Source organism: Clytia hemisphaerica, unplaced genomic scaffold (genome assembly GCF_902728285.1).
Source record: "Clytia hemisphaerica strain Z4C2 unplaced genomic scaffold, Clytia hemisphaerica genome assembly, whole genome shotgun sequence".
Lineage (NCBI taxonomy): Eukaryota > Metazoa > Cnidaria > Hydrozoa > Leptothecata > Clytiidae > Clytia > Clytia hemisphaerica.
The window spans coordinates 160,231-186,181 of NW_027103726.1; the positions used below are offsets into that span (position 1 = coordinate 160,231).

At 35.2% G+C, this 25,951-nt stretch overlaps 1 protein-coding gene across 2 annotated transcripts; it reads left to right on the plus strand.

Moving 5' to 3' along the window:
- Positions 1–1,738: 1,738 nt before the first annotated feature.
- LOC136804641 (uncharacterized) lies at positions 1,739–25,785 on the plus strand. 2 transcript variants are annotated; one of them, XM_067061248.1, is made up of 12 exons: positions 1,739–3,111; positions 4,196–4,283; positions 13,017–13,384; positions 13,941–14,146; positions 15,167–15,199; positions 16,338–16,531; positions 16,988–17,221; positions 18,169–18,384; positions 21,616–21,742; positions 22,431–22,671; positions 23,441–23,594; positions 24,106–25,785. In XM_067061248.1, the coding sequence occupies exons 2-12, from the start codon at positions 4,281–4,283 to the stop codon at positions 25,174–25,176; spliced, it is 2,847 nt and encodes a 948-aa protein (XP_066917349.1). In that variant the 5' UTR covers positions 1,739–3,111; positions 4,196–4,280; the 3' UTR covers positions 25,177–25,785. The 2 variants fall into 2 exon arrangements, with proteins under 2 accessions (XP_066917349.1, XP_066917348.1); XM_067061247.1 differs by having other exon boundaries at positions 1,872–3,111; positions 3,470–4,283.
- Positions 25,786–25,951: the final 166 nt, after the last annotated feature.

The following is a 25,951-nucleotide window of genomic DNA, read 5'->3' on the forward strand; positions in this document are numbered from 1 at the left end:
GAATGCTCCGCAAACTCCTGCGCGGGTGAAAAACTTCAATCTGTCAATCATTTTCTCAAGCGAAGAGTACGCGAAGCGATTCTAGCTTTACGATAGTGCCGCGGGTCATCAATGGATAGTATTCAATTATCATTATCCCTTTATTTTCATTCCTAGAACTTTTGCAAAAAAAAGGAAAAATAGAAAAGTTGTATTTTTTACTGCTCTATTCACATACTGAATTTGAAAGATCTTCAATGTGGCGTTTTTTTGCAAACTTCAAAAAACTGATTTTTGTCCCGCCTTTGCGGGACTTTAGCTTAAGTGCTTGAGTGCAGCATAGGGTACAAAGTCCAAACATGCGTTTCCCGTAATTTTTGTGTGAAGAGTTAGGTCTACACTGCCAGGCAAAAGAACAAAACTCGAAAAAGATCGAAATAAATATTTAGAAGCAGAAAAAGCGGCCATACAGACATGTAACAACACATACAACAATTACATCAGAGACAATATAATAGATGACAAAAAGAACAGCAAACTAATCTTCTCTTTCATTAAATAAAAAAAAAGACAAATATCACCGGAGTTAGCCCATTACTGTAACTTGGTCTAATGTCGACACCCCTCCTCTAATTCCGACACCCTTTTTATCAGCTGAAATTTATAGAAAAGTTGAAACTGTTTTTCTTTGCTTAGTGGTCGGAGAGGCATAATCCTTTTCCAATCAGTGATTCAAGCTTTCGTATTATTTCTTTCTCTAAAGAAGGGTGTCGGAATTAGACGAGGGATGTCGGTATTAGACCAACTTACGGTACTTGACAATGGTCGCATCCAAATAGAGGATTCTGGCATTGCAGAAACTTTAAACAAACAAGCTTTTTCTCTGTAGACGACGGAATTTCGTCTGAAATCGACGATCCGCAAGGCCCACCAATCAGTCAGACAAATCTCCTTCACCAAAAATTGGCATTCTTAAATTTTTAAAGGGTCTAGATCCAAACAAAGCCAGCGGTCCAGACGGCATTTCAACAAGGATCCTCAAAGAATGTGCAGATGAGATCTCAGACTTTTTTATATTATTATTTACCACATCATTACGTCAAGGGAAAATACCAAACGATTGGAAACAAGCCATTATTACCCCATTATAGAAAGGTGGGAATAAAAATTGCTCAAAACCAGAGAACTATAGGCCTGTTAGTTTAACTTCCACAACCTGTAAAATTATGGAACATATTATCCACACACACATGTCACATTTTGATCAAGAAAACATACTTTCTGATACTCAGCATGGTATTGCAACCAAACTCATTCAAACTATCCACAATATCGCAAAAGCAGTCAACAACAAAGAACAGATTGATTCTGTCTTGCTGGACTTCAGCAAGGCTTTTGATAAAGTAGGACATCGAAAATTATTGCTCAAAATAAAGCATTATGGTATAAATGGCATAAATGACATGCCACTTGAGACAGACTCAAAACTGGCTTTATTTGCTGATGATTCTTACCTTTACAAAGTTATCTCATCCAGTCCATCTTTTTCTGTTGATATTTACAAGGACTTTGGAAAATTGTGAAACCGAGTTAAGATTTAGGATTTTGTTTTTTATCTCTCTTTCTAATTTTTTTCTATATTCCCATATCATCTTGTATGAAAATAAAAGGGTGAATTTTAGAAAAAGTATATGATTTCTCTGCAATTCACCCAAAAGTTTTGTATACAGCATACTTAATTTTTTACGCTCTTTTTTCTAGTTGAAGAAGAAAAAGAATAAAGTCAAATTGAATAGTATTGGTTATGAAACGCTTTATTGCCAACAACTTGTGGGATGGTCATCTTCAGATCATGGATATAAATTATACACTTTTTGCAGGTTTGTCTGTAGGTTTTTCTGGGTGTGTGTTTAGCTTTCAACTCAAGTGACGTTTCAATGTCGTACTGTATATACTCATATATGATATACTGCAGTAATCTTTTAGCTTACATTCTCAAATCTGCCTTTATTTCTATTCTGTATCTGGTGTTATTTAAAAAATGGAGGTTGTCTCAAGGAATCTTTTAGATAAGTACCTAAATCTAAAGTTTTTGAGTATTTTTTCATCAAGATACCCTCTTCGATTCCAATAACCTGGAGATCCATGCTATGATTTCTTCTTTTATATACTGATGACGAAATGAATAGTATGGTTTGGGCTATGAGTTTCAATTTCCCATCTCTAAACAACAGTTGAAAACTCAGTTATTCTCACTGGTCATACTTCCAAAAAAACGCAACTTTCTTAAATTGTTTTAATTTTAGCAAGTGAGGACAACGCTAAATTCGAATTTCCTACTGTAAATTCTTCGAGGCAGAAATCTCCCTTTCAGCCCTGAACCTTTACACATCAGTTTATAAAAATACAAGACGGGTCTCCTGTCTACGTTGCGTTTCCACATGACGATTTTTCATTCTTCAAAAATTTCTGATTGATTCATCTGGTCAATTTATAAAATGTATGAGTGATAAAATGTACAAAGCGATCTAAGTTTTGGGGCTAAATTTGATATCTGTAAGAGCATAGTGCGGAAAGGGGTCTGATCCCCCTTCTTAAATGATCCCCCCTTCTTGGCATCCTCCAACCAAGCCTATCCCCCAAGGATTTTGGACAAAAATAGCTAACAAATATATGTGAAATATCTTTAGAGAGAGAAAGCAAAATAATAAACTTCTTTCTTCTTTTTGACTCAGACTACTCTAACAGAAAACTTCCTTTCATGAAGACTAAATTTGATAACAGTGCTTGAAAATAATCTAATAATCTAATCTAAACTATCCCCCTCTTCCTTGCTATCCCCCTTTTTCATGAAAATTTCCGAACCCCCCCTCTTCTGCATTTTTTCGGGAGGTGTCACCCCCTTAAGAAACCGGGGGGGGGGGGTCCAAACTATGAAGAGTAAAATTACAAAATATAAGACGAAATTTCATTTCCTCTTGTGAAAATGACACGACGATATTATCAACTCAGTATTTTGATGTGTTGCATTCCAAACAATTTTTCAGCTGGTTGCCATGAATGTTTTTGTTATGATGCTGTTTTTTTTGGTGATTCAAACAAATACATGACGGTTGAGCAACATTATCATTGGTAAGTGTAAAATCTATTCATCATATTATTAAACTTACCAATAGTTGCTGTAAGTTAGTCTAATGTCGACATCCATCAACTAATTTCAAAATTTCGACATCCTTCTAGGGATAGGAATAATAGGAGGGTCGCAATCACTGATAGGCAAAAGATGTTTCCCCTCTGATTGCTAAGCAAAGTCTCCATCAGCAAATTGGATTATCCAACTGTCCTATTATTCCTATCCCTAAAGAAGGGGGTTGAAATTAGATGAGGGATGTTGACATTAGACCAACTTACAGTACTATCAACCCTATTTCAACCCAGTGATTTTTCCCTTTGCCATATTGTAAAATGACGTCAATATCTTCTTTCTAAGGAGCCGTAAAAACTGTTCGAAAACAAAAATGGAGGGTTTTGTTCTAACTGATAGAGCTTCAATTCTGGGAAATGTATGTATCAAAACTTACCCAGGGGTTTCAATTCTGAGAGGTATATGTTTCAAAACTATCAAGACTTAATAAAGAGGGAAATGTTCATTCATGAGTCAATCTATTTAATAATGCTACGAGGATCTGTTTAAGCAAAAACGAAAAGCGAGCCTTGAGAAAGTTTTTACTGGAAAGGGTCTCAAATTTCATCATTCGAAACCCTGTAAAAGCGTAGGCTATCTATGAAACTATATTTTTTTCGTCTTGAATGTCTCCCACTATTGCTTTGTTTATCTATGTAAATATATAAGAAAAGATATAAATAGAGACTCTCTAAACGTTGAATGTGCCCGTCCTTTCATTATGCGTATAAGAAGCAACAATCTCGCCAGCTGTGGCATTCAACATCACAGTCACTTAGCCTAGAAATCTAAGCTAGTATGATTCAGTCATTTGTTACTTGTTAGTCACTTAAATCTGATGGTAAGTTGTGACTGAATAACACGAGTATTCCAAGACAAACTTAAGATCCGTAAATATAAGGAAATCTTTAAAGCGCTATATTGCATAAGCCGTGTGTCTTGTCTTGTCTTGTTAATACGAACTTAGTTACTAGGCTAACTGCAGTAACTAACGAAATTTGCCTGAAGTGCTTTTTTCGATTTTCATTTTAGAGATTGTAATAAATCCAGAGCATTTGCAGAAGGTGAGCAGACATCAAAGGGCCAGACTGATGACAAAACTTCACCAGTTGATTAAATGGTATGAATTTATTTGCCTATTCGCTTACATTATACACAGATTTGTCTTACCAAGATTGGTAGATGATTTTTAAGGATAGAGTATCTAAGAAAATCTCTTTTTTTTGGTCTTTTTGGATTTCTTTCAAAATCAAATTCAAAATGTTTATTTTCAGCCGTTCTTAAGCCCGCCCTTGAAAGGATTTTTGATGCGGTTGATTTGCAATGTCTGAATAGTACTTTCAACTTGAAAATGTTATAATATTTACAATTAAGGTATCTTCTTGTTAAATGGATAATTGTACCGGGTGACCCACGAAAAAGTTCGGACGTTTCTCGGCGTCTTGAGGCCGAACAAATGTCCCAAAGTGCTTGGAATTTTATTATTTAGAAAGTAGATATCCTAACTTAAAATCCGAGCCATTACTTTTTAAATTTGACGCACAAGTTCCCTAGTTATGAGCTTTTAAACTCAAAATTCACTTTTCGGAAAGTGTAAAAAACAGGTAAAAAAGGGGTATCAAATTAGGTATTTTTAGACGTTTTTGATATACAGTTTTTGAGAAAATTCCTTGAAAGTGCCAATTTTGATAAAAACTAGTCTTGGTTTAAACAAATACTACTTTAAAAGGTGTTTTTAATAATTATTAATGTCATAAAACTCGTTAAATAAGTCAATTTATAAGAGATTTTCTAATTGATTGCATTAATTTAATACCTCTTTTTTACGTGTTTTTTACACTTTCCGAAAAGTGAATTTTGAGTTTAAAAGGTCATAAGTAGAGAACTAGTTGGTCAAATTTAAAAAGTGATAACTCAAATTTTAAGTTAGGATATCTACTTTTTAAATACCGAAATTCCGAGCACTTTGGGACATTTGTTCGGCCTCAAGACGCCGAGAAAGGTCCGAACTTTTTCGTGGGTCACCCGGTATGGTCTTAGATATTTGGTCTGCAGAAACCCTCTTTGATCCCAAGTAAAATCTCTCAGTATTATTGTCTAATTATTTTCCAAAGTAGATATCAAATTTGAAATTTCTAAAAAAGGTTTCTTACACGGTTCTTATGTCACAATTCTATCATTAGCTTGGCGAAAATATTTTGTTGTTTTGCTCAGGACAAAAGAAGCAATCAAAATGCGAAATATTTCAAACCATCTGATTATACCTTTTAAGTTAAATAAATTTGTTTGGGCAATCAGCTTAATAATAAATATGTAACTTAGAAGCTTCATTTTGTAATAATATTTTATTTTATTTAAAACGTTTCGGTCTTCATCCAAAGACCATCATCAGTTAAAAAAACAAGTAAGAAAGTTATGTACACATATTTATATCAGAGTCGCTACAAGTAGAATAAAAGAATAAAACCTTTTAAGTTCTTCACCACCAGTTTTTCCGCTTTTGCATTCATCAGATGCACAAAGTGTAATGTTTCAAAATATCATTATTTAAAAAACATTTTGTTGACCTTGTTTTGCTTTAGTTAGGTAGTAATTGTTAGTTAAAGCTAGATAGCATTTAGATAGCTAATTCAACTCGTTTAAGGCAGGTTTTGAGCAAGTAATCTAGAGACCTTTCAATAGCATTGCATATATAATGCATACATGTCTAGATCTATTATTGCCGAAAATTTCAAGGTCATTTTCAACATATGCCAAGATTTCAAAGGCCCACTCCCCCGGACTCTTGATTTTAAATGTAGGAAGACGTAGGAGTATAAAGTTTGTAATTTGATATTCCCGTTGAGACAGGTTGAGAGGTATGATGATGATCTTGTTAAACAAAATATTAGTTGTCAATTAAATCTTTAGAATGTATGACGTCATCTTCATATCTCTGTGTCACACTAGAATTGTCAAAAATGAATTTTATCGTTTTCCCCTACTTTTAAATCTTTTTTACGTGCAATGACGAATTTATCAATCTTTTTGAGATCATGCTGCTTTTTAACGTTGTCTTTGTATCTTGTCTGGTGTTAGCAATGACTGATTTCTTAATTGTTTTATTTTTTCAGAAGTGTTTTATTCAACTTATGATTATACTTTCGAGTGGATAAAGAAACGTAACTTCAAATTTGGAACGAAGTCAAACTTAACTTAAATCATAGTCCGTATATTCCTTCCTCGGTCTGGAAGTCTTTTGTTTCTTTTTATTGTTTCTTACTTGGACTTGCGTTGAGAAATTAGTTTTTGATCTGATCATTTGATTAAATCTTAAACCAATCCCAAGGGGAGTACTTGGTAACGTAAAAAGTGAGCTAATCGATTTTTATCTTTTGATATTAACAAAGGAAAAAGCTAACAAAAGTTAAAACAATAAGCTTCCAGACCAGGCATTTTTATACGTGGACTATGCTTAAAGGAAGTGTAAATTTTCATCGTATCAAGCCTCTTTCTCGTTATATATCTATTGTATTCTGGCTGTTAGTGAATTCATTTTTCTTGGAAACATTCTGAAATATTGTGGGAGGTTGCATAGATTGTGATGTATGTTGCTATATGTGATATTATGTTTGTTTTATGGATTGACATAAGCTTGATTGAACACGTATTTTGATTTTTAGTTTACCTTATAGTTTCAACAATCATGTCATGGAACTAAAAGTGTAGGAGGTTTTGTGTTTTGTAGTTCATATGAAGTTGTAGTTGAATTATTTGAGCATAATAAATATGTTTTACTACTTGTTTAGTAATATTTAAAGTTATCAATCCAAATAAACTTAAAGTTTACTAGTTAAATTAATTCCCAGCAACATTTTTGCTTACACGGCAAAGTTGCGAAAATAAAGCCAAGTTATGAGTCTGTAAGGTTACATAGGTGGGCTGTACTATTTGTTTCAACATCAAATTCAAGGCCAGAAAATTGGCTTTAGACTTTGAAGTTTTTAAAGTAGTCGAAAATTGACTTTGAAAATTAACTTAACAAATGTTTTGGGCTTATAACTTTCAGGGGCTTTATTTTCACGACTTTGTGAAAATGCTGACTGCGTCAAAAATAATAAAATTTAGGGGAGGGTTTGACTCCACCAAATCCCAGACCTCTGTATCTCTTTGTCATATATAAGAGCTCTGATGATGACCGCCTGTTTTTTCTCGTGTTCTTTTCGCCAAATTAGTACTGATGAGTTATTTGACTACCTTGGTGCATGGAGCATTTTGTCATAACGATATATTAATTATTTGAAAACTAGATCTGTTCAAACTTTTAATCTTATTGACCCTATTTGCTTTCGTCTCATATCAAAGGAAATTTTTATTCTTTCAGTGTGATACCTTTTCAGAGAAGGTCAAAAATGACAAATATTATTGATGACACCATCTTACTTCTAGTCTATTCTAAGAAATTTCCCACTCGCATTGTTAATGTAAGTTGATATATCCTTTTGCTTTTTTTAACAGGGTCGGGTTTATCACAGAGGAGTTGAATTTGATTTGATTTGAGAAAATTGTAGGAATTTCCCTTTTTACTTAAGGCCTGTTTCCATCGATCGCGCGAATGTGCACGCTAGGGCAAAATTTCCTAAAATAGCCTATTGACGTCACGAATTAAATTTTCTTGTACACAAAAAGTGTACGCTCTTGTACGCTTTTGTGCTCTTTTCTACGCTGAAAATTTTCAACTTTTTTGAGCGTACAGGAGCGCACATCTCAATTGATAATTTTTCAACCAATCAAGAAAGAGAAAAACTGCTGAGTAAACAAAAAAATGTAAACATACAGATTGTGTATGTTTTTGATGGAAATCAAACATTGATCGCGCGGAGTGTGCGGCCAAATCTATTTTAATAATTTTGGCCTAGCGTGCACGCTCGCGCGATCGATGGAAACAGGCCTTTAACAGTTTCGATCACAAATGAGATAACATTTAGCTGTTTTTATATTATATATAGTTATTCTTAAGTTTGACTTTTGCTCAAATATTCGAATAAAGACTGATGTACTCGAACTTTTGAATTTTGAGACAATCCTGTGAGAGTGCGAACCTTGTAAGTGTTGTACACTCGAAATGGTTCGTACATACACGTTTTTTTTTAATATAAAAAGAAACTATATAAGAACATGAGGCTTCGATGGCAAAAATCTTAAGTACAAGTTAAGGCCTGCCGACCTTAAAAACCCAATTTCTTAGGAAAATGGGCAAAAATACTCTGAAAATGGTGAAAATAAGAACATGTTGAGAACATTTATAGGCTTGAAACTCAAAAAGTTAAGAACATCTAAAGGCTTTAAAATTTTAGGATTTTCTAATAAAAAAAACGTGTAAAGCGGTTATGGTGTACGAGATCATTTTCATTTCTTATTTTATACTGTAGATGATCTTTATGCCTTATTCTTTAAATATAAGCACATCGACTCTGAGCCTCCATAACAAAGGTTCTTTGAGGTTCTTCGAAATAACACCCCTGTCTCAGTGCCCCGGTGGAACCTTTTCCCTCAGTGGGGATGAAAATTTTTATCGAAATCCCAATGGGGATAGAAAATCTATTGTTTCCAGCTCAAAAATTCCAGTGGGGATGGTTTTGGAGTCCGATTTTTTACATTCAATTTTCAATGGGGATAGAATCATAGGGCAATTTCCCAGTGGGGTTGAAAATGTAGGGTATTTTTTCCACCGGAGACGATATTTGGCCTATTTTTCCACCGGAGCGGGGGGTCCACTGGGTCAGTGACACAGGGGTATAGAATACACGTTTTCTTTTTCATTACTTATTTCCCTATCCTCATGTATAGCAACGACAGATTTTGGAAAAATTGGAGACTCGAATTTTTCGGAAAAATAAGCATATGATAAACATACTTCGAGCCTGAGTCTAGAATATCTCTAAGCATAACTGAGCTTGTTTCCCCAAAAACATTTGCTTATAAAAAAAAACATGTAGAACGCTTTCAGGCCAAAAATTTATGAACATTCTAAGGCGTTAACGAATCTAAAAACATGCAGTTTATTAGGAAACCACTCTCAAATGTTTAAATTTAAAGTTTAAATGTAAAGGCTTGAAACCTTAAAAATTGATGACATCTGGAGGCTTCAAAAATTTTGTACGCTCTTATGAAAAATATGTACAATGCACGTGTTTCAAGCAACAATGCGTCAATCTTTCACTTATCATCATTCTGTTCTTTTCTTTTATTAAAGGGATGATAAACTATTTCCTTCCTTCCTACAGGTGTATCAAAGCTTACACGTTTTTTTTATAAGAACATCCAAAATTTTTGAAGCCTTCGGATGTTCTTAACTTTTTTATTTAAGCCTAAAAATGTTCTTAATTCCACCATTTTGTGACCATTTTTACCTATTTCCCTAAGAAATTGGCTGTTTTAGGGCCCGCGAAGCCTTTAAATGTTCTCAACTTGTTCTTATTTTCACCATTTAGTGAGTATTTCCTAAGAAATTGGCTGTTTTAGAGCCCGCGAAGCCTTAAAATGTTCTTAACTTGTTCTTAACATTTTGGTCATCGAAGCCTTATGTTCTTATATAGTTTGTTCTTATAAAAAACGTGTATCAAAGCTTATCACCAGTATCATCTTTCTTCCATGCATTTGCTTCTTTTTGCCGAGTCACTACACGTTTTTTTTATTTATAAGAATGATCAAAGTCTTAGCCTTTGGATGTTCCTAGCTTTTTGAGTTTTAATTAAGCCTAGAAATGTTCTTAAAATTAAATGTACTTATTTTTACCATTTCTTGAATAAATTTGTGCAATTTCCTAAGAAATTGAGTAACTTAGAGCCTGTAAACCCTTAAATTGTTTTTAACTTGTTCTTAATATTTTGGCCATCGAAACTTATTTTCTCCTCCTAGAGGGAAGGCGATTATTAAAAAAATAAAAATAAAAACTGATGAACCGCAAGCATAAATTAATGGCTCTGTTAAAAAAGGAAGTGATTTATTGGGGTTCTGGCCCCGAAATTTACGTTTTTTTCCAATTTTTCTTCTATTAATTAAAGTCATAATTGGTTAATTAATTTCTCCTTAGTTACACTCATTTGCTAATGACCTTGTGAATGGTATTTTTGAGTACTGTCATTTTCTTCATTTACTTTTTTATGTGGTAATTATGTGATTGCCATGCTGTTGTATTTTTGTGTAATTGAAATACTGTTTTTGTATGTGCTGTGCTGTGGCGCAATGTATATGCTAGTGTGTTTTTTTTGCATTATTTGTTGAAAATTAACGCAGTTCTGTTTATACTTAGTTTGTTTGTTTCTAGTTTAATTGAAATTTCTGGTTAATGGACAACTGTAACCTGATTTCGTTCTACTTCAGTCTCCTTTGAAATATCATGCTGGAATTGTATTAACATCTTCCTGTGTTTTTGTGTCCTTCTGTAATTTGTTTGTTTGTTTGTCGTTTGTCTATTTGTTTTTGTATCTCTCCACGTGCGTTTGAAATGTAAAAAAAAAATTGTCAACTGCAAATTTTATTTTAAGTGCGTGGTTGAAAACCTTTGTCTTCAACTTGAAAATTCCTTCAATGTTTTATTTTTAAGATGTGGACAAACTTTTAAATTTTCTTTCACGTGCTTTTAAATGTGGAAGATTTTTATTGCAACCTGGAAATTTAGAATTTTTGTCTTGGTGTGAGAATTTTTTTCCTTTTGGTCATTCCTTCTGATTTTATGAAAATATTTTCCGGTATTCGATTTATTTCCTTGATTGTATTCTGTTGGAAACTATGAAAATATGAACTTTCCAAAGGGTTATGATGCATTCAGCTTCAGTTGAGTTGAGAAGAAGAAGTCAAATCGATAAAACGGAATAAACATGAAAGCTTACCCAGTTTTTTCTTTGGTTCTTTTTTTGGATGATTTTTATCGGATCGATAAGTCAGGGCTTTGTTTTTGATAAGCTGGAAAATGAAAAATCAACTCGGGCGAAATTTTAGGCTGGCTTCCAATCTCTCCTAGTACATTGATTAGCATGTGAATTTGTACTTAGGGGCTGGCGAACCGAATTTTTAGACCGGCAAGTTGTAATTTTTTTGTGCCTCTAACCTTCGCCGTTCGCCGGACCTAAATAAGACCCCCGTGATAATTTCGTTGGTACTTAATAGTTTTCCGGTTCATTATGTCTTATTTTCTGAAACATGATGCCAAGTTTGATCAAACGGAGAATTCTTTAATGAACTGTGATTTTATTTAGAACAAATTATTTTTGAAAGGAATTTTTATTGTGTTTGCCAATTATGATAAACACATTCTTGATACTATGATGATAACGTTGTTGACGTTGTGACGGGTTGTTGTTTTTGTTGAAACTTGTTTAAGTTTGATTTTCGACTTAAGTTATTATAAATTATCGAAGAACAGCCAGAATTCATCATTTGGATTTGCCTTTTACCAGGACACCAAAGCTCAAAAGATCTTTGAAAATAATTATGAAAACCTAACGAATAATCTATGTTAACTCATCTATGGAAAAGCTGGCTTTTAGAGAATCTTGACGCTCTTGAGATATTTATAAAAATAAGTTTTATTTGGGTTGGGGGTTACGTTTGATTCGTTTTTTGTTGTTGTCGCCCATCTTTTTGGACAAGACAAATCTGTCAACTGCAAAAATGTGCAAACAACGAGAAACATTACCATTATGGTGTCTCACAGTAGACGCTTCCTTAACATCGGAAGTCCTTACGTTCAATTTTGCAATAATTTTGTATAGACGTTCAAACTGTCTTTGAAGTTCACGATGTTTGAAATGTCTAGCAAGTATTTTCCAATAAGTCGAAACTTTTGCCCGCCCGCGTTTTTTATGAAGTGTAATGAAACCTTTATATGCTTTTAGTTTTAGTTTAAGTTAAGTTGTAGTATTAATTTTTGGGATATCCAACAGTTGGTCTGAATTCAGTTACTGACTTTGTTTTATATTGTCGACTGCTGCTTCCTTGTCACTTTCACAGGTTTTAATAACGACTTCAATTCTGATACTTCCGTGCATCCTATCTATTTTACCGACATTTGACGTCATCACACTCTCTTTAAACTTTTTGTGGTCTTAAGTCAATTTCTAAAATCCACCTCTTGTGGTCAAAAGTGTGGCTATTTGAATGTATACTATTGATCAAACTGATGATGAGCACTGCAATGTGTTCTTTCTAGTGTGTTTACTCTTCCATCTTATCTCTTATAGTAAGTTTTAAAGGGACATAACAGTACTTGCGAAATTTGTAAAAAATTGTATGCAGCGGATACAAAATCAAAACAAATGTCACATGTCAAAATAAAAAATCAAACCAAATATGGCTAATTTTGATTGTTCAATTGTTTTACAAGTTTGTTTTGGATACGTGATTTTAATTGTTCTCTTAAATGACACGTGGTTCGCGCAATGTTTACATTTTACTACTTTAATGTCCCTTTTAAGATCTTTTTTGCTTAGTCAATGGTGCTATTGAAACTGTAAATTCTAATAGACTGGAGTTCATTAATTTCAGTGATCTTACAGCAAAATATATTGATTTACAGAAATAATTTGCAAATTAGCCTAATTTCTAATGGAATTGTGAGTTCTAGACTGTAGTCGTTAAATCTACTGATATATACTGATATACAGCAATGTAAGTGTTATACAGTCATAAATCCCTTTTGTAAGCTAGCCTAAATCTCTTAAAAGGATTTCTTTGATTTTATTGAATGTTACTTACTGTTTTATTTTCTGTTTACCTCCCTCCCCTCCCCTGCAATGTTGCTGGGTCTCTCAAATGTAAATGTTCGAATCAGAGAGAGCTCACTCGTAATCTCTCTCAATTTTTTTTATAGGAAATATTAAACCAAACGATTATAGGAGCATCTGAGAGGAGAGACACAATGGATGAGCAATCTCACGATTTATCTCTGGACAATGACAATTCAAACGTAAAGAAAAAGAAAGAGATTGAATACCTCTTGGAACAGAGGAATGAAAGACAGAGCGAAGAAACAATTCACGAAAACAACGAAGAAGAGATGAATGAAGATATTGAAGAAGAGAATATCGAGAATGGCGAAGTAGAGAGTCGTGAAAATGACGGAGGAACAAGCGGGGAAGAAGAAGAAGAAGATGAAAATTATGATTTGAGTTTATTGATCGAACAAAATCATTTGGAGTTGGTCAATAGTATTGATCTTCAACGACAGTTACTCTTCAGGTATTGTGGACTTACAGGACATCATTTTGTCGGTGGAGAATTAAAATTCCTTATGTCCATTATCTATGGAATATTTTGTCTACTGTCAGTTCTTTCCAATCTATTTATGATGTGCATCACTGCAATGTCTTCGATATCACACCATAAACCCAACAACAGCTGATTGGTAAGTGACGTAAAATCAGGCAATACGTCACTTGCAACCAATCAGCTGTTGGGTCCGTGGAAGAATGCTAGTAGACATTGCAATGGTGCATATCATGAGAAGATTGGAAAGAATTGACAGTAGACAAAATATCTCATAGATAACGTAAAGAAATTCTAATAACATTTTCTAAAATCTAAGTAAGTCTGCGACCCGAAGGCTCCTCTTTCGATAGCTATCTACCCGAAGGTAGGGGAGAGCGCCACTCCTTCTCCCTGGATTGCTCCACTTACCCTTGATCCTTCTCTTTAATTGCTGAGCATCAATCAGAGAGGCATCAAGTAAATCATTCTGGTTAGACTGAATCGATTGTAGATCAAACGAATTGATTGCGTTATTTTCCTACCACAGTTACTTACGAAGCAAATTGATTATGGACGAGGAAGATTGTGAACGAATTATGAACACTGGCACAACACGCCAACAAAAAGCTTCTATTTTCCTTGATGTCATCAAAAGGAAAGGTCCCAGAGGAATGAAACACTTTATTGACGCACTTCAGTTTGAGCACCCTGATTTATATAAGAAATTGACTGGCAAAGAACCGGCCAGTAAAGGTTTGTGCGTGTGTTTGTAGATTCGTCACCTATCTATTAATTTCCTCGATGCAGAGTTGACTTTATGGCTGAAGAAACCCTCTGTGGTTTTGAGTAAAATCGCCAAGCATTTTGTCTAACTATATTCTAAAGTCGAGATATCACAATCTAAAATTCCTGAAAATGGGTTCTCACACGGTTCTTACGTTGAAATTCTATTGTTTTTTACTAAAAGTCAAAAACTTGTAACTTAATTATGTCGCCTTTGGGAAATATTTACAGGACAATAGAAGGATTCCACATGCCAAATATCCCAAACCACCTGATTATTCCTTTAAAAAGCGTCTAGGGTTTGCATGATAAAATGGCTTCTTAATTAAGCTGCGTACGAATTTCTTTAGCTAAAAAGGTCGATGTGAAAGAGGCTCCTATCGCGTCTATTACAGGAACTCTTCGTTTTTGTTTTTTACGCACTTAGATACGCGACGCCACTCTTGACCCTCTGATCATTCTAGTATCCATATTGGGCTGTTCCATAAAATTTCCATACAGGGGAAGTGGACGAACCTTTTCAAGTGAAAACAAATTTCTTGGAATAGTGTAAATACTCCCTGGAAAATGGCAATATTTGCAAAAGAGCCTTTGGAAAGATTCTTTTCATGTCTTAAAGTGAGGTAGGACAAACTAAAATCAGTCGTTCAGCCCTTGAAAATTCAAGAATAACTTTTTACCCCCTGGAAAAATGTAAAAAGACTTCTTTGGACCCCTTGGGAATTTTTCTCGGATTTTCCCCTGGAAATGCTCCCCCTGATGTATGGTCATAAAATGGAATGACCCATTATTTTCTCTCGAAACTTATGATTGAAAGCCAAATTTATCAGTTTAATGTTTTGACTAAATTACCATGGTGACCTCACTGTGATAATTCATTTTTACAATCATTATAATTTCCTTTGACAACATGCGAAACTTTCCATGCGTTTTGGAGAGCTCTGCACAAAATACTTTCCGAATCTATCTGCATTTTTCGTTTCGTTTCAGTATCTACCATCCCATATATGATGAACACATCTGGTGAGTAAAATTAAAGTTTTCTTTGTTGAATATCAGTGAAAATTCCAAGCACTTTTTTGTGGCCGTTATACGGCCAAAATGAAAATACTCAATTTTTTGGAAAACTTTTAGTGTGTGTACAAAATATTTCAAAAAGATGAAGAAGATGTAATATCAGATTGTATTCTCTCTCTGATGATTGAAAATAAATTCAATTCGATAAACTCCTTGTTATTTTCGCAAGTACAATGCTTAATCCTTGAAAATAAACCCTTCATAAGTGGCCTAGACGGGTTTTTTTTAGCGCCTGCAGCGCGTATCAACCACCTATTAATGGTTACTCCGAAGGCCAAAACTCAATTTCTAAGTAAAAAAAACGGCCAGTAAACAAAGCGCTTGGAATTTTGCCTGAATGTGTACTGCTGTTTGTCTAATGGTTACAGTGTACAAAGTCCTTTCAGTTCAGACGGTTTTCGTCTCAGCGAGGTTCAAAGAGAGGCTTTTCCGTCTTCAAGTTCAACAAAATTCTTCAAAATTTGAAGAATTTTGCCCAATATGTCGTATTAAGGCATTAAGTCCATTGCCAAAAAACTTTGTATCGGCCACTGCGCTAAGGATTGGGACCACTGACCTTTATATACCCTGGACCAAGCTTCTCAATCCCAGCCAAGCAAAATCTTTGATCGGAGTTTTTTGAAAAGTGGTACCCTAATGGCGGCACTATTCGATAGCGGTGTAAATGCATCGAGAGCGCTAGGTCTACTTTTTCCTCAAATTCTTTTGATGATGTAGCGGCGTTAGACGTTAATTTTTAACATTGTAATGGCCTCTTCTCGGGTACCAATTCCAAAAAAACTCCAATCAAAGATGACGGATATTGCTTGGTCCAGGGATATATAAAGGTCAGTGATTGGGACCCCTGTGTTACTCGTTGTTGCCATGTATCATAGTACTATGCATGGATGTAGCTGTGTCACGAAATGCGGTTTCTATCCTAGACAGTTAAGTGGTCTTTCCGTTACTATCTACTGAAATTTTCTTTTTAAAAGCTGGAAAGGTCTTTCAAGGGAATCAAACTATGAAAAAATCTCATGGCATGCAATAGCGAGATTATCCCAAATTTACTTACTAACCACGAGCTTTCCACGATATCTTTTAGATTTGACTGGCAAGGATTACATTGACTTTGACCGAATGGTGTTAGCAAAACAACTGGAGCAGACAGTGGGTGAGTTACATTGGGTGACCAGAATTCATAAAAAGGTCCAAGAAGAGAAAAATATCTTAGAGAAGAAATTATTTGAAAGTGAAAAAAATGCGAAAGTTCAACAGCAACATATCGATGAACTGAAGGTATGTAAAAATTTCTGGTCTTAATTTAAGGAAATCATGTCTCAATGTCTCAAATTACGACTGTGCTACGACGACGGTATATCAACGCTTTTAATGCACTCTATTTTGTGGGTCATAACTGGTCGTTTCAAATAGTTAAAGCTGTCCTCTGTTCTCAAAAGCAAACATACGTAAGCTCAATTGTCTCGGCCCCCCACCAGAAAATCCATGTTTTCCATTCACTTTTATCGTGTGTTTTACTTAAAGGTTTTAGTTACATAAGTGTTCCCATTTCATATCAGATGGGTGTCTTCCTATTGTCATACTATGCTGATATAAGCAAAAAAGTGTTTTTCTTTTCCTGCTTCTCACAAATCTTGCTCCACATCCGTGTCAATTCAATGTGAAATAGCTTATCATGTAAGATTGATGGGTAAGTAAACGATATCAACCTTTAACTTATTTTATCTTCTACAGTTGGCTATCGAGAAGTTTTCAGAGATCAAGCGCTCGTTAGAAGAAGAAGAATTAACAAGCTATGAATTACAATCACAATACCAACGCGATATAGCGGTCCAGCAAGAAGTCATCAGCAAGACCTACCACATTATGGCTTTACAAGGAAAATTGTTGGCACAGAATGAAGAATTGGAGTATTATAAAAAGGAAAGTGAATCGATGAGAGATAGGAATGAACACTTGAACAAACAGGTAGATTTTTTTGTGTGTCTTAAGGCTGGGGTAAACGATTCCAACAGTCCATCAAGTCATCATGCATACCATGGTGGACTAAACGATTTGAAGAGGATCCAACATCATACCAAAACTAATCCAACAGTTTGACAACATTCCATTCTACATACCGTAGCTGACGCCATATTTGATTTGAAAAGAATGAATGAACAAATGAATCAGTAATTTTCACCCAATTTTCGTCCAATTTTCGTCCAATTTTCATCGTAGGTTCGAAATATATTGTAAAATGAGAAAAAACACACATTGTTGTTGCAAAGTCAATCTAATTTTCATCCGTGCTGAATGAAAATGATTTTGGACTAAACGATTTCAAGGAGATCCATCATCATACCACAACAATAATCCAACATTTTGTCCAACATTTTGTTTTCTATGTTGGATGAAATGTTGGGATCGTTTACCCCTTTAAACATAGTCTTTCCTTACATTTTTAGTTCATGCGTTTGAACTCAACATACCAACATACAATAAACTGTGAATGAGGGTTGGGAAAACCTTAGGCGGAAAAGTTCTTGGCGATTAGACAATTAAAGTACGCCACTTGGCGAAACGATTCATTGCTCTGAAAGGTAGAAAATGCAGTCAACTTTTCTATTCCTCCTAGGAAACTTTCGCAGCGCTCCGTATGGAATATATGTTAACTGATGCCCAGTCCTTTACATTTTATACCAATTTTAATTAGACTATGCTATAGTCTAAGATAAATCACTATCTAAGAAAAAAGCCCAAAGCCGAAGAAAATTTGCTAACGCGTTTTGTTGCTTTTCTTCCTAACTAACCCGCCGATTTTTTTCCGTACCGCCATAACGCCAGAGCGCCATATTTTCCCGCCTTTACTATCACTGTGACATGCTGTAACGGACGATAACATCGTATAATTTTAATTTGATAATCTTTTACAGGTGATGAATATCTCTGTTAAATTCAACGAGGAAAAGCGGAACTCGAGACGCCTCAATGAACAAGTAATGACGCACAGTTCGACGTGTAAAAGCGAGAAGCAAGATTTACGAGAGTACAAGTTACAATTATCGATCTCGAAAGAGGAAAGCGACAGGTTACGCGATGAGAATCAACAATTGAAGAAAGATTTGAACGAACTGACAAAATTCAGTGAGGTAGGGGCTAAATTGATCAGAGACTGCGATTTTTAAACCCAAATTATTCTTCGTTGAAACTAATTACTCTTAGGTTCCAAATAAACTGGGCCCCTCGCTTGTTAATTTTTCGAAAATTTTCCAACCCCCCGGACCTTATTAGGACCCCCCTTTATCTATTTTTAAGAATTTTTTCAGCTCTCAAAGAGAAGGTCCCTTTTTCCGTTCTAAATTAAATAGCCTGATTTTAGCCTATATTTACCTTATTTTTGGGTTTTCGTAATTACAACTTCTAACCCCCCCCCCCGGTAATTAGCCCCCCGTTTATTTGGAACCCAACAGTACAAGTCAAGTCGATCTACAGTCAGTTCTCTCTCTAATTCGAACCTCTATAATCTGAATCTTTCTCTAATTCGAAGAGAAGTCTTAATCTCTTGAAGACCGAATTATATAGAGATAACTATAGATTTTATATATGTTTTGTTTCAATTGACCCAAGGAAATAAATTCAAAGGTTGTAAACTCACTAAGGTGTAGATTAATATAAAAACAGTTCCGTGATGTTTGATTAGTCGACCCCACATCTGTCTGGTTAAGGTCTGTTTAGGACGAATGAATTGTTTCTTTAGAGGTAATCATTGTGAAATTTTAGACTCTTGTACGTCTTGCCAAAGCATTAAAAAAAAGAACAATACCACAGTGTGATGACAGCTATCCTTATTACATTAATCTTTGCATTATAGGAGCTGCTTAGCCAGGGGGGGTCAAGCAGTTAGTACAAGACATCATGCCGGTTAGTACCGTGGTGGTATACCTACAAAATTTTCAAAAATCAGTTAGTACTTGATGGTACTAAGTGACTGCTAGGGTGGTGTCAAGTAAAAAATCTAGGAAAACAGTTAGTACAAATGAATACTAAGTGCTACTTTTTTACCTTTTCTAAAAAAATATTAAAAATAAATACTAAAAGCAATCAGGGAAATCCCCCTCCATAAGAGAAATCAAAGAACCTAAGACATTTAAGTCTTCCCCTTTGGAGTTTGTTTGGTATTACCCTTTAAGCTTGGTCCTCACTTGTTGAAAAAATCGCGTCTAATCACTAGACGCCCGCGTCTACCATTAGACGCGCGTGACTAAGTGTTTGGAACCTCTAGTGAGTACACTCGTTAGACGCAGGCGTCTAGTGTTAGACGCGGGCGTTTAGTGTTAGACGCCTGGACTTTGACAAAATTTGTTAGACGCGTGGAACAAAAAATTTTGTTCCGCGCGTCTAACGTTCAAAGGCACCGCAATGTAAACAGAATTAAATGTCCCCAAAGTTGTAAATTCTCGTAATCTTTTCGTATCTTTTTCGTATTTTTTTCTCTCTGTTTCTGTTTTTACAAAGTGTTTTTAGCTGATCAGTACTGCTGCTAATAAAATGCCAAGAGCAAATAGATCTTACTCTTTGAAAGAAGAAGAAGAGCTTTGTGAAGCCTACAGGCAGTACCCCGTCATATATGATAAGACAAAAGCTCGATCATAAGAATAATGTCATTACTGTTATTGTTGGCTTTCTCCAGTGGCCAGAAACCTTAATGTTACAGAGAGACGTTCTCTAGCTGATACACGTTTTTTTTTTTTAGAACCTAGTTTATAAGAACATATAGGCTGAAATTCGTCGAAAAATTAAGAACATCTTAAGAACATGCCCAGCCTCAGTTTGGAAAAAAATGACAAGAAACTACAATTTTTTCCTCTTTTTAAGCAGTTTTAACCGAATTTAGGGGTGGATCTTCAAAAGTCGAGAGTCAAATTTTGCCAAATTTTGCCAAATTTAAGTGCTCTTTATTTTGTATCATATTGTCGATTTAGAGTAGTCTGAAAAAATAAGAACGCATTTAAGAACATTTTAGGCTGAAAATTGCTAAAAAAATAAGCACATCCAGGCTCAGACAAATTTTAAGTGTTCTAATAAAAAAAAAAAACGTGTATTGTCTGACGCATTCGAGTGGTTTTCTTGCTGATACGATGTTGAATTAGTGAGAGAAGATGCTCAAAGCGAGATCGAAAAAACATTTCACTGTCTTTTAGCAATGTTTGAAACAGAGTATTAAACGTTCATGGATTGGTCTTTCTTGAAAAATATCTCGTACCCAAAACCGCCTGCGACGCGCCTTTCTCCTATTTTGTCTTTTTCGTAACAAAAGTATCAGGAGCAAATCTTCACAATTATCAAAGTAGCTTTCATCATCACTGCTATCCATCTTCTTTCCATCACATAAACTGAAAACAAGCTCAAACTCATAACTTCATTTATTCACATTTCCCATATTTTAATCCTTTAATTCAAAAAAGTTCATGGTAGTGAGGACAACAAAGACATAATTTCTAGACGCACGCGCCTAAGGACTTGACGCGCGCGTCTAATGTTAGACGCAGGCGTCTAGTGATTAGACGCGATTTTTTCAACAAGTGAGGACCAAGCTTTAGTTAAACACTATATCAGGGGAATTCCCTAACTATAGATTGATAAATAAAAGAAAAAAGTCAGTTGATTTTCCCCTAATGTTCGTAGGGTAATTCCCTGTACTTAAGAAAAGTTTTGTGTTTAAATGATGTCACACTTATTGGTTTGATATTTGTGTTATTAGTAGAATAGACGCGGTGTTGGAATAAAGCTTGATGTTGTAGTGATAATTTTTAATGAAATGATTATTTTGTCTAATATGCATCTTTTTCTTAGAAATGTTCGAATGTTTTGCTTTTGCCAAACCTCTGTGAGAGTCCGATATTAGGAATTTATGATATTTGAAAAAAATAAGACAAAGGAAATGGATAAAAATAAAAACGAAAATAAAACCGAAAACAAAAACGAAAACAAAAATGATAATGAAAATGAAAGTACTTCGTTATTTGAAACTCTTGTACATATATCGCTGTTCAGCGTTGTGTTAAAATAAAATTTTTGATTCATTTTAATTCATCATACCAAATCAATAACTGTTTCAAAACAATTTTGGGAACATGGCTTGACAAAAAGTAAATATCACACTCTCGTTTGATAGGTTTTAATGGGTGGTCCTTAGTGAATTTCCTTTGAAATCACTTAGTATATTTCATACTAACTGTCAAAGGGTGGTGGTGTGGCCTCTTTCCTCCAAAGAATCACTTAGTAGGCATGATGTCTTGTACTAACTGCTTGACCCCCCCTGGCTTAGCTGCTAGAAACATTATCAGAGTATTGAAATAATGAATCGTATCTTTTTAAAGGTTTTGAACGTGAAATTCAACATGATGTCCCACGAGAAGAACAAACTGAAAGAACAGAGCGAAGAAGTGACTTTCTCTTTCCAAGATGCCAAAGATCAGATACATGAACTCTCCTGCAAATACAATTGTAAGACTCCTTTTTATTTCTCATTGTTCGATCTTGTCACTGACCTTTATGTACCCTGGACCAAGTTTCTCAATTCCGGCCACGCAAAATCTTTGATCGGAGTTTTATGAAAGTTTTACCCTAATGGGAGCACTACTCAACAGCGATGTAAATGCACCGAGAGCGTTAGTTTACTTTTCCTCGAATACTTGTTGGCCTGTTAGGGAAAGTTTATCACTGCAATGGCTTCTTTGCTGGTACCACTTTCAAAAATACTCCGATCAAAAATGGCGGGTATTGATAGGTCCAGGGTATATAAAGGTCACTGAATTTTGCTCTTCGAAGACTCGTGTTTAATGATATTATTTAACGTATCTACAATATTTGATTACACAGCATTTTTAAACAAAAGAAAGAACGACCTTTTCCCCTTTGGAAATTCCTTTTGACCATAATGCTATCCCTCTAAAGCTGGTAGCAGTGATTTTGTTACAATACCTGTTTCATATTCGGTAACTGATTTTTGACTTCTGAGAAAAAAATCCTAATTCGATTAATATTTGTGAAATTTTCTTTTATAGTAAGACCTTGTCAATCTTTGAATCTTATACCTTCATTGTGCAGCCACCTAAATAAGTGTGGTTGCTCGTTTCGCTTATTCCGACAAATAAATAATCTACTTACTCCTTACTTACTACTTTTTCCCTAGCTTCACAAATTGACAAAAAGTATCTTCAACAACGAAGCGATCGCTTACAATCAGATATTTCTCGGTACCGTGAAATGCAGAAGACACATTTGGACGAGTTGGACCACGCGAGAAGTGAATGTCAGAAAGCGTGGAAGAATATGGAAGAAGCGAGAGATGAGACGATGAAAGTGAAGAAGATGCACGATGAAACTATGCATTCACAACTCATCATCAACCGACAACTCGAAGAAAAATACAAGTAGGTATTGTTTATATGTTGCCTTCTCTCTAATTCGATTTTCAACGAATAAAGGAGCATATCGAATGGTAGAGCGTTGTTTATGAGTGTTTCTTGTTGACGGTGACCTTAAACAGTATTGAATAATGGAGTGTATCGAATAGTAGGATGTCGAATTAGAGAGCGTCAACTATATGTCGAAAGTGAAGTAATGCTTCAAGAGGATCTTCCAAAAGGATCATGATAAGATTTAAGTGGTTTTGTTCATTCTAGCCAGGGTTTGGGACTGCTAAGGAAAACTCCATTTAGTAATTTTAAGTTGAACTCTCAAGGTACGCTTGGTTGAATTATATTTGATGCTACACTACTCTGTTATCCGATTAAGCTATCGCCAATAACATTGCCAATGATTTTCCAGGTTTTCGTTTTTATTTTCTGCTCAAGTCGCGTTAGTGAGCTGTTTTTGGTTTTGGAGGTCTTAGTTTCAATAGCGCTCCGCAACGCTTACGTCATAATTATTACTTTTCACTTTTTTTGACATTTGTACGAGTTGCAATCCCACAATTCAATGTGGGTTAATTAAAGATACGTGCAAGTTGTTATATATCTTTTGTCAAATGATGCCATTATCGTGCAGAAAAGATCAACGCAAATGCTGATGGGATTGGAACTCGTACAAACACATCGAGAGTAATGATTATGTCAAAAATAAAATATATTTTTAGATTCAGCTTGGTGCGCTATTCAATTAGATACCCAATATCATACTTTCCCATCTTTTTCTATTTAGCGATATAGTGGAGCAGTTAGACTTGATGAGAGAATGTTTAGAGCAAACAAAAGACGAAGTCATTCACTCACAAAAGACGATACACCAATTAAAACAGGCGTTACAAAACGAACAAACTCTTGCTAATGAAAAGAAAGATGCAAGCGGCAAAAATGTAAGTACATATCGTTGTTGCATTTTATTACTACAAGGAGTTTTAATCATTTTTCTAAGTGAAATCTTAAAAGATATCTGTTAAACTTGTCTGCTTAATTGTAGGGGCTGGTAGGGGGGTCGTTTTGCAATTTATTGAAAAACAATCACCCTCATATCACTTTATAATGACCCCCCATTTTAAGTGTCAAAATTGGCCAAAAACCTTCATTTTCCTAAGGATTTTTAGCAAAATCAGGTCAATAGCTTAATTATGACCCCCCCCCCATTTTGTTGATTTTTATCTGGAGTACCCACCCCCTGCTTATTCCACCCCGTACAATTAAGCACACCAGGGGATTCAAAATCGACCCAAATCGAGTACTGTTATAATTAAGGCACGAAATTTTTAAGTGCTTCGATCAGAAATGGAAGATAAATACAGGTCTCAGTCACAGTAGCTCTATCTAGTGTTTCATATATATAAAATATCTGTGGTCTCAGTATTAACTAGTTTCATTGTTCGTCCATAGATCGATGATGAAGAGGACACGCCATTATCTCATCGCTCGCGTAAAGAACTCTTGGAAAGTTTGAAGCGCAAGACAGTTCAGAAAGACACTGACATGATACAGTATACAGATGAATCAAATATCCCTCCTGTTTACCGCCTCACTTTCGATCAAATAAGACTCGCTTTCCCTGATCTCCGCCCTAATTTGGGATCTCAAACACTCCCTTCGCCCACCAAGAAGTCCGGATTCTCCAGTCTCAATGAAGGTGGACAGAGCTACGACAAGCCGAGCAAGACTTTACCGTCGCCGTTGAAGACAAAGAATTTTGCTGCTTTTGGCGCCCGATCGCACAGTATCGAAAGCTACTCATCTTCAGGGCTAGGTTCTACATCAAATGAAGATATTCTGAAACGTAAGACGTTCAGCGAGGCACGTAATTCTACATCGCCGTCACAACGAAAAGGTTCTTCTCAATCGCCTCCCAAATGCTCGTATACCTCCCAAATGTCACTTCAAGAGCGACGCAAAACACTTCAAAGCCCGCAATATTACTCAGAAGGCGACTTAGACGCTCCTTGCATTAGTCTACCGGCAGATATGGAAGAACTACGCAAACAAGGCGCGCCGTTTCTACAAGAATTAAACCTCCAGAAATGTCACGAGCGACAGTTATCCGACGATTCATCGATTTTCACCGACAATGGTTCGGTGACGACGACAAATATCGGGGATGTTTATGTTTCAACGACCATCAAACAATCACCTGAAATGGATTACCCACCTTCCAAAATTCATTCTATCCGATCGATACCGACCGGAAAAAACAGGCGAAGCGCTTCAACACCGATAATGGTTGATCGGTGTAATCCCTTGGAACCGACGAATGTTTTCGTTTATCGGGACGGTGACGAAGATGGACCCGACGGTGATATCGAGGGAGGAAATTTCCGTAAGAGATCGCGAAATAATGTTGATGCAGGCGAGAAATCAAAGTGGCAAATCGAAAAGGAAAGACGAAGATCAAGTTCCTGCCCCTCTGTTAACAAATACATTTTAAATGAAAGATCTAAATCCGTCATTGAAATATGATTTGAAGTGATTCACGCCCTCTTGGTACAAAGGAACACACGAGGGATGTGTTTGCGTCCAGGCGTACCTTTTTTAAAAACACACTCTTGGTACGAGGGAACACACGAGGGATATGTTTGCGTCCACGCGGGCCCTTGTAAAAATAAGCAAGTCTCTGCTTTTGTCTTGAGTAAAAGTTTTTTATATAGATCTTGCCCTTCTGTTGACAAGATATGATTTGAAGTATTTGACGTACTCTTCTGAACACACGAGGGATATGCAGTTGTTGATCTTCTAGTCGGAGTCACACTGCTCTATATTATAAAAAAATGAAGTTTTGTAAATACTTATTGTTTTTAGGATTGTATATACTGTGATGATTAGTTTATCGAAATTTTGTCACTTTTGTATTTGGAAATGTTTAATTTTCAATTCAATTTTATTATGTGTACTGTAGATAATTGAATTTTTTAGTTTTCCATTTTTTTAGCTCTACCTTGGTATTACTACCACAAATTACTGATGTTGTTGCTGTTCTCCATTTTCTTATTGCTTTGTAAAACTGATTTTTATATCATTTCCAAAAATATGTTCCAAATTCTGTATATAAATATCTTTGTATTTTTTTAAACTGATATTTTTTTAAAGGAAACAACAAATAATTATGAAAGCAAGTTGAAGTTCTTCGCCCCAAAGTTTTCAAAAAAAATTTTACTTGTCACGCTTGCCTTGTGTTTTAACCACGCAATAAAGACGTGATGTTAGGCACGTTTGAAGTATGAATATTTTTATCAGT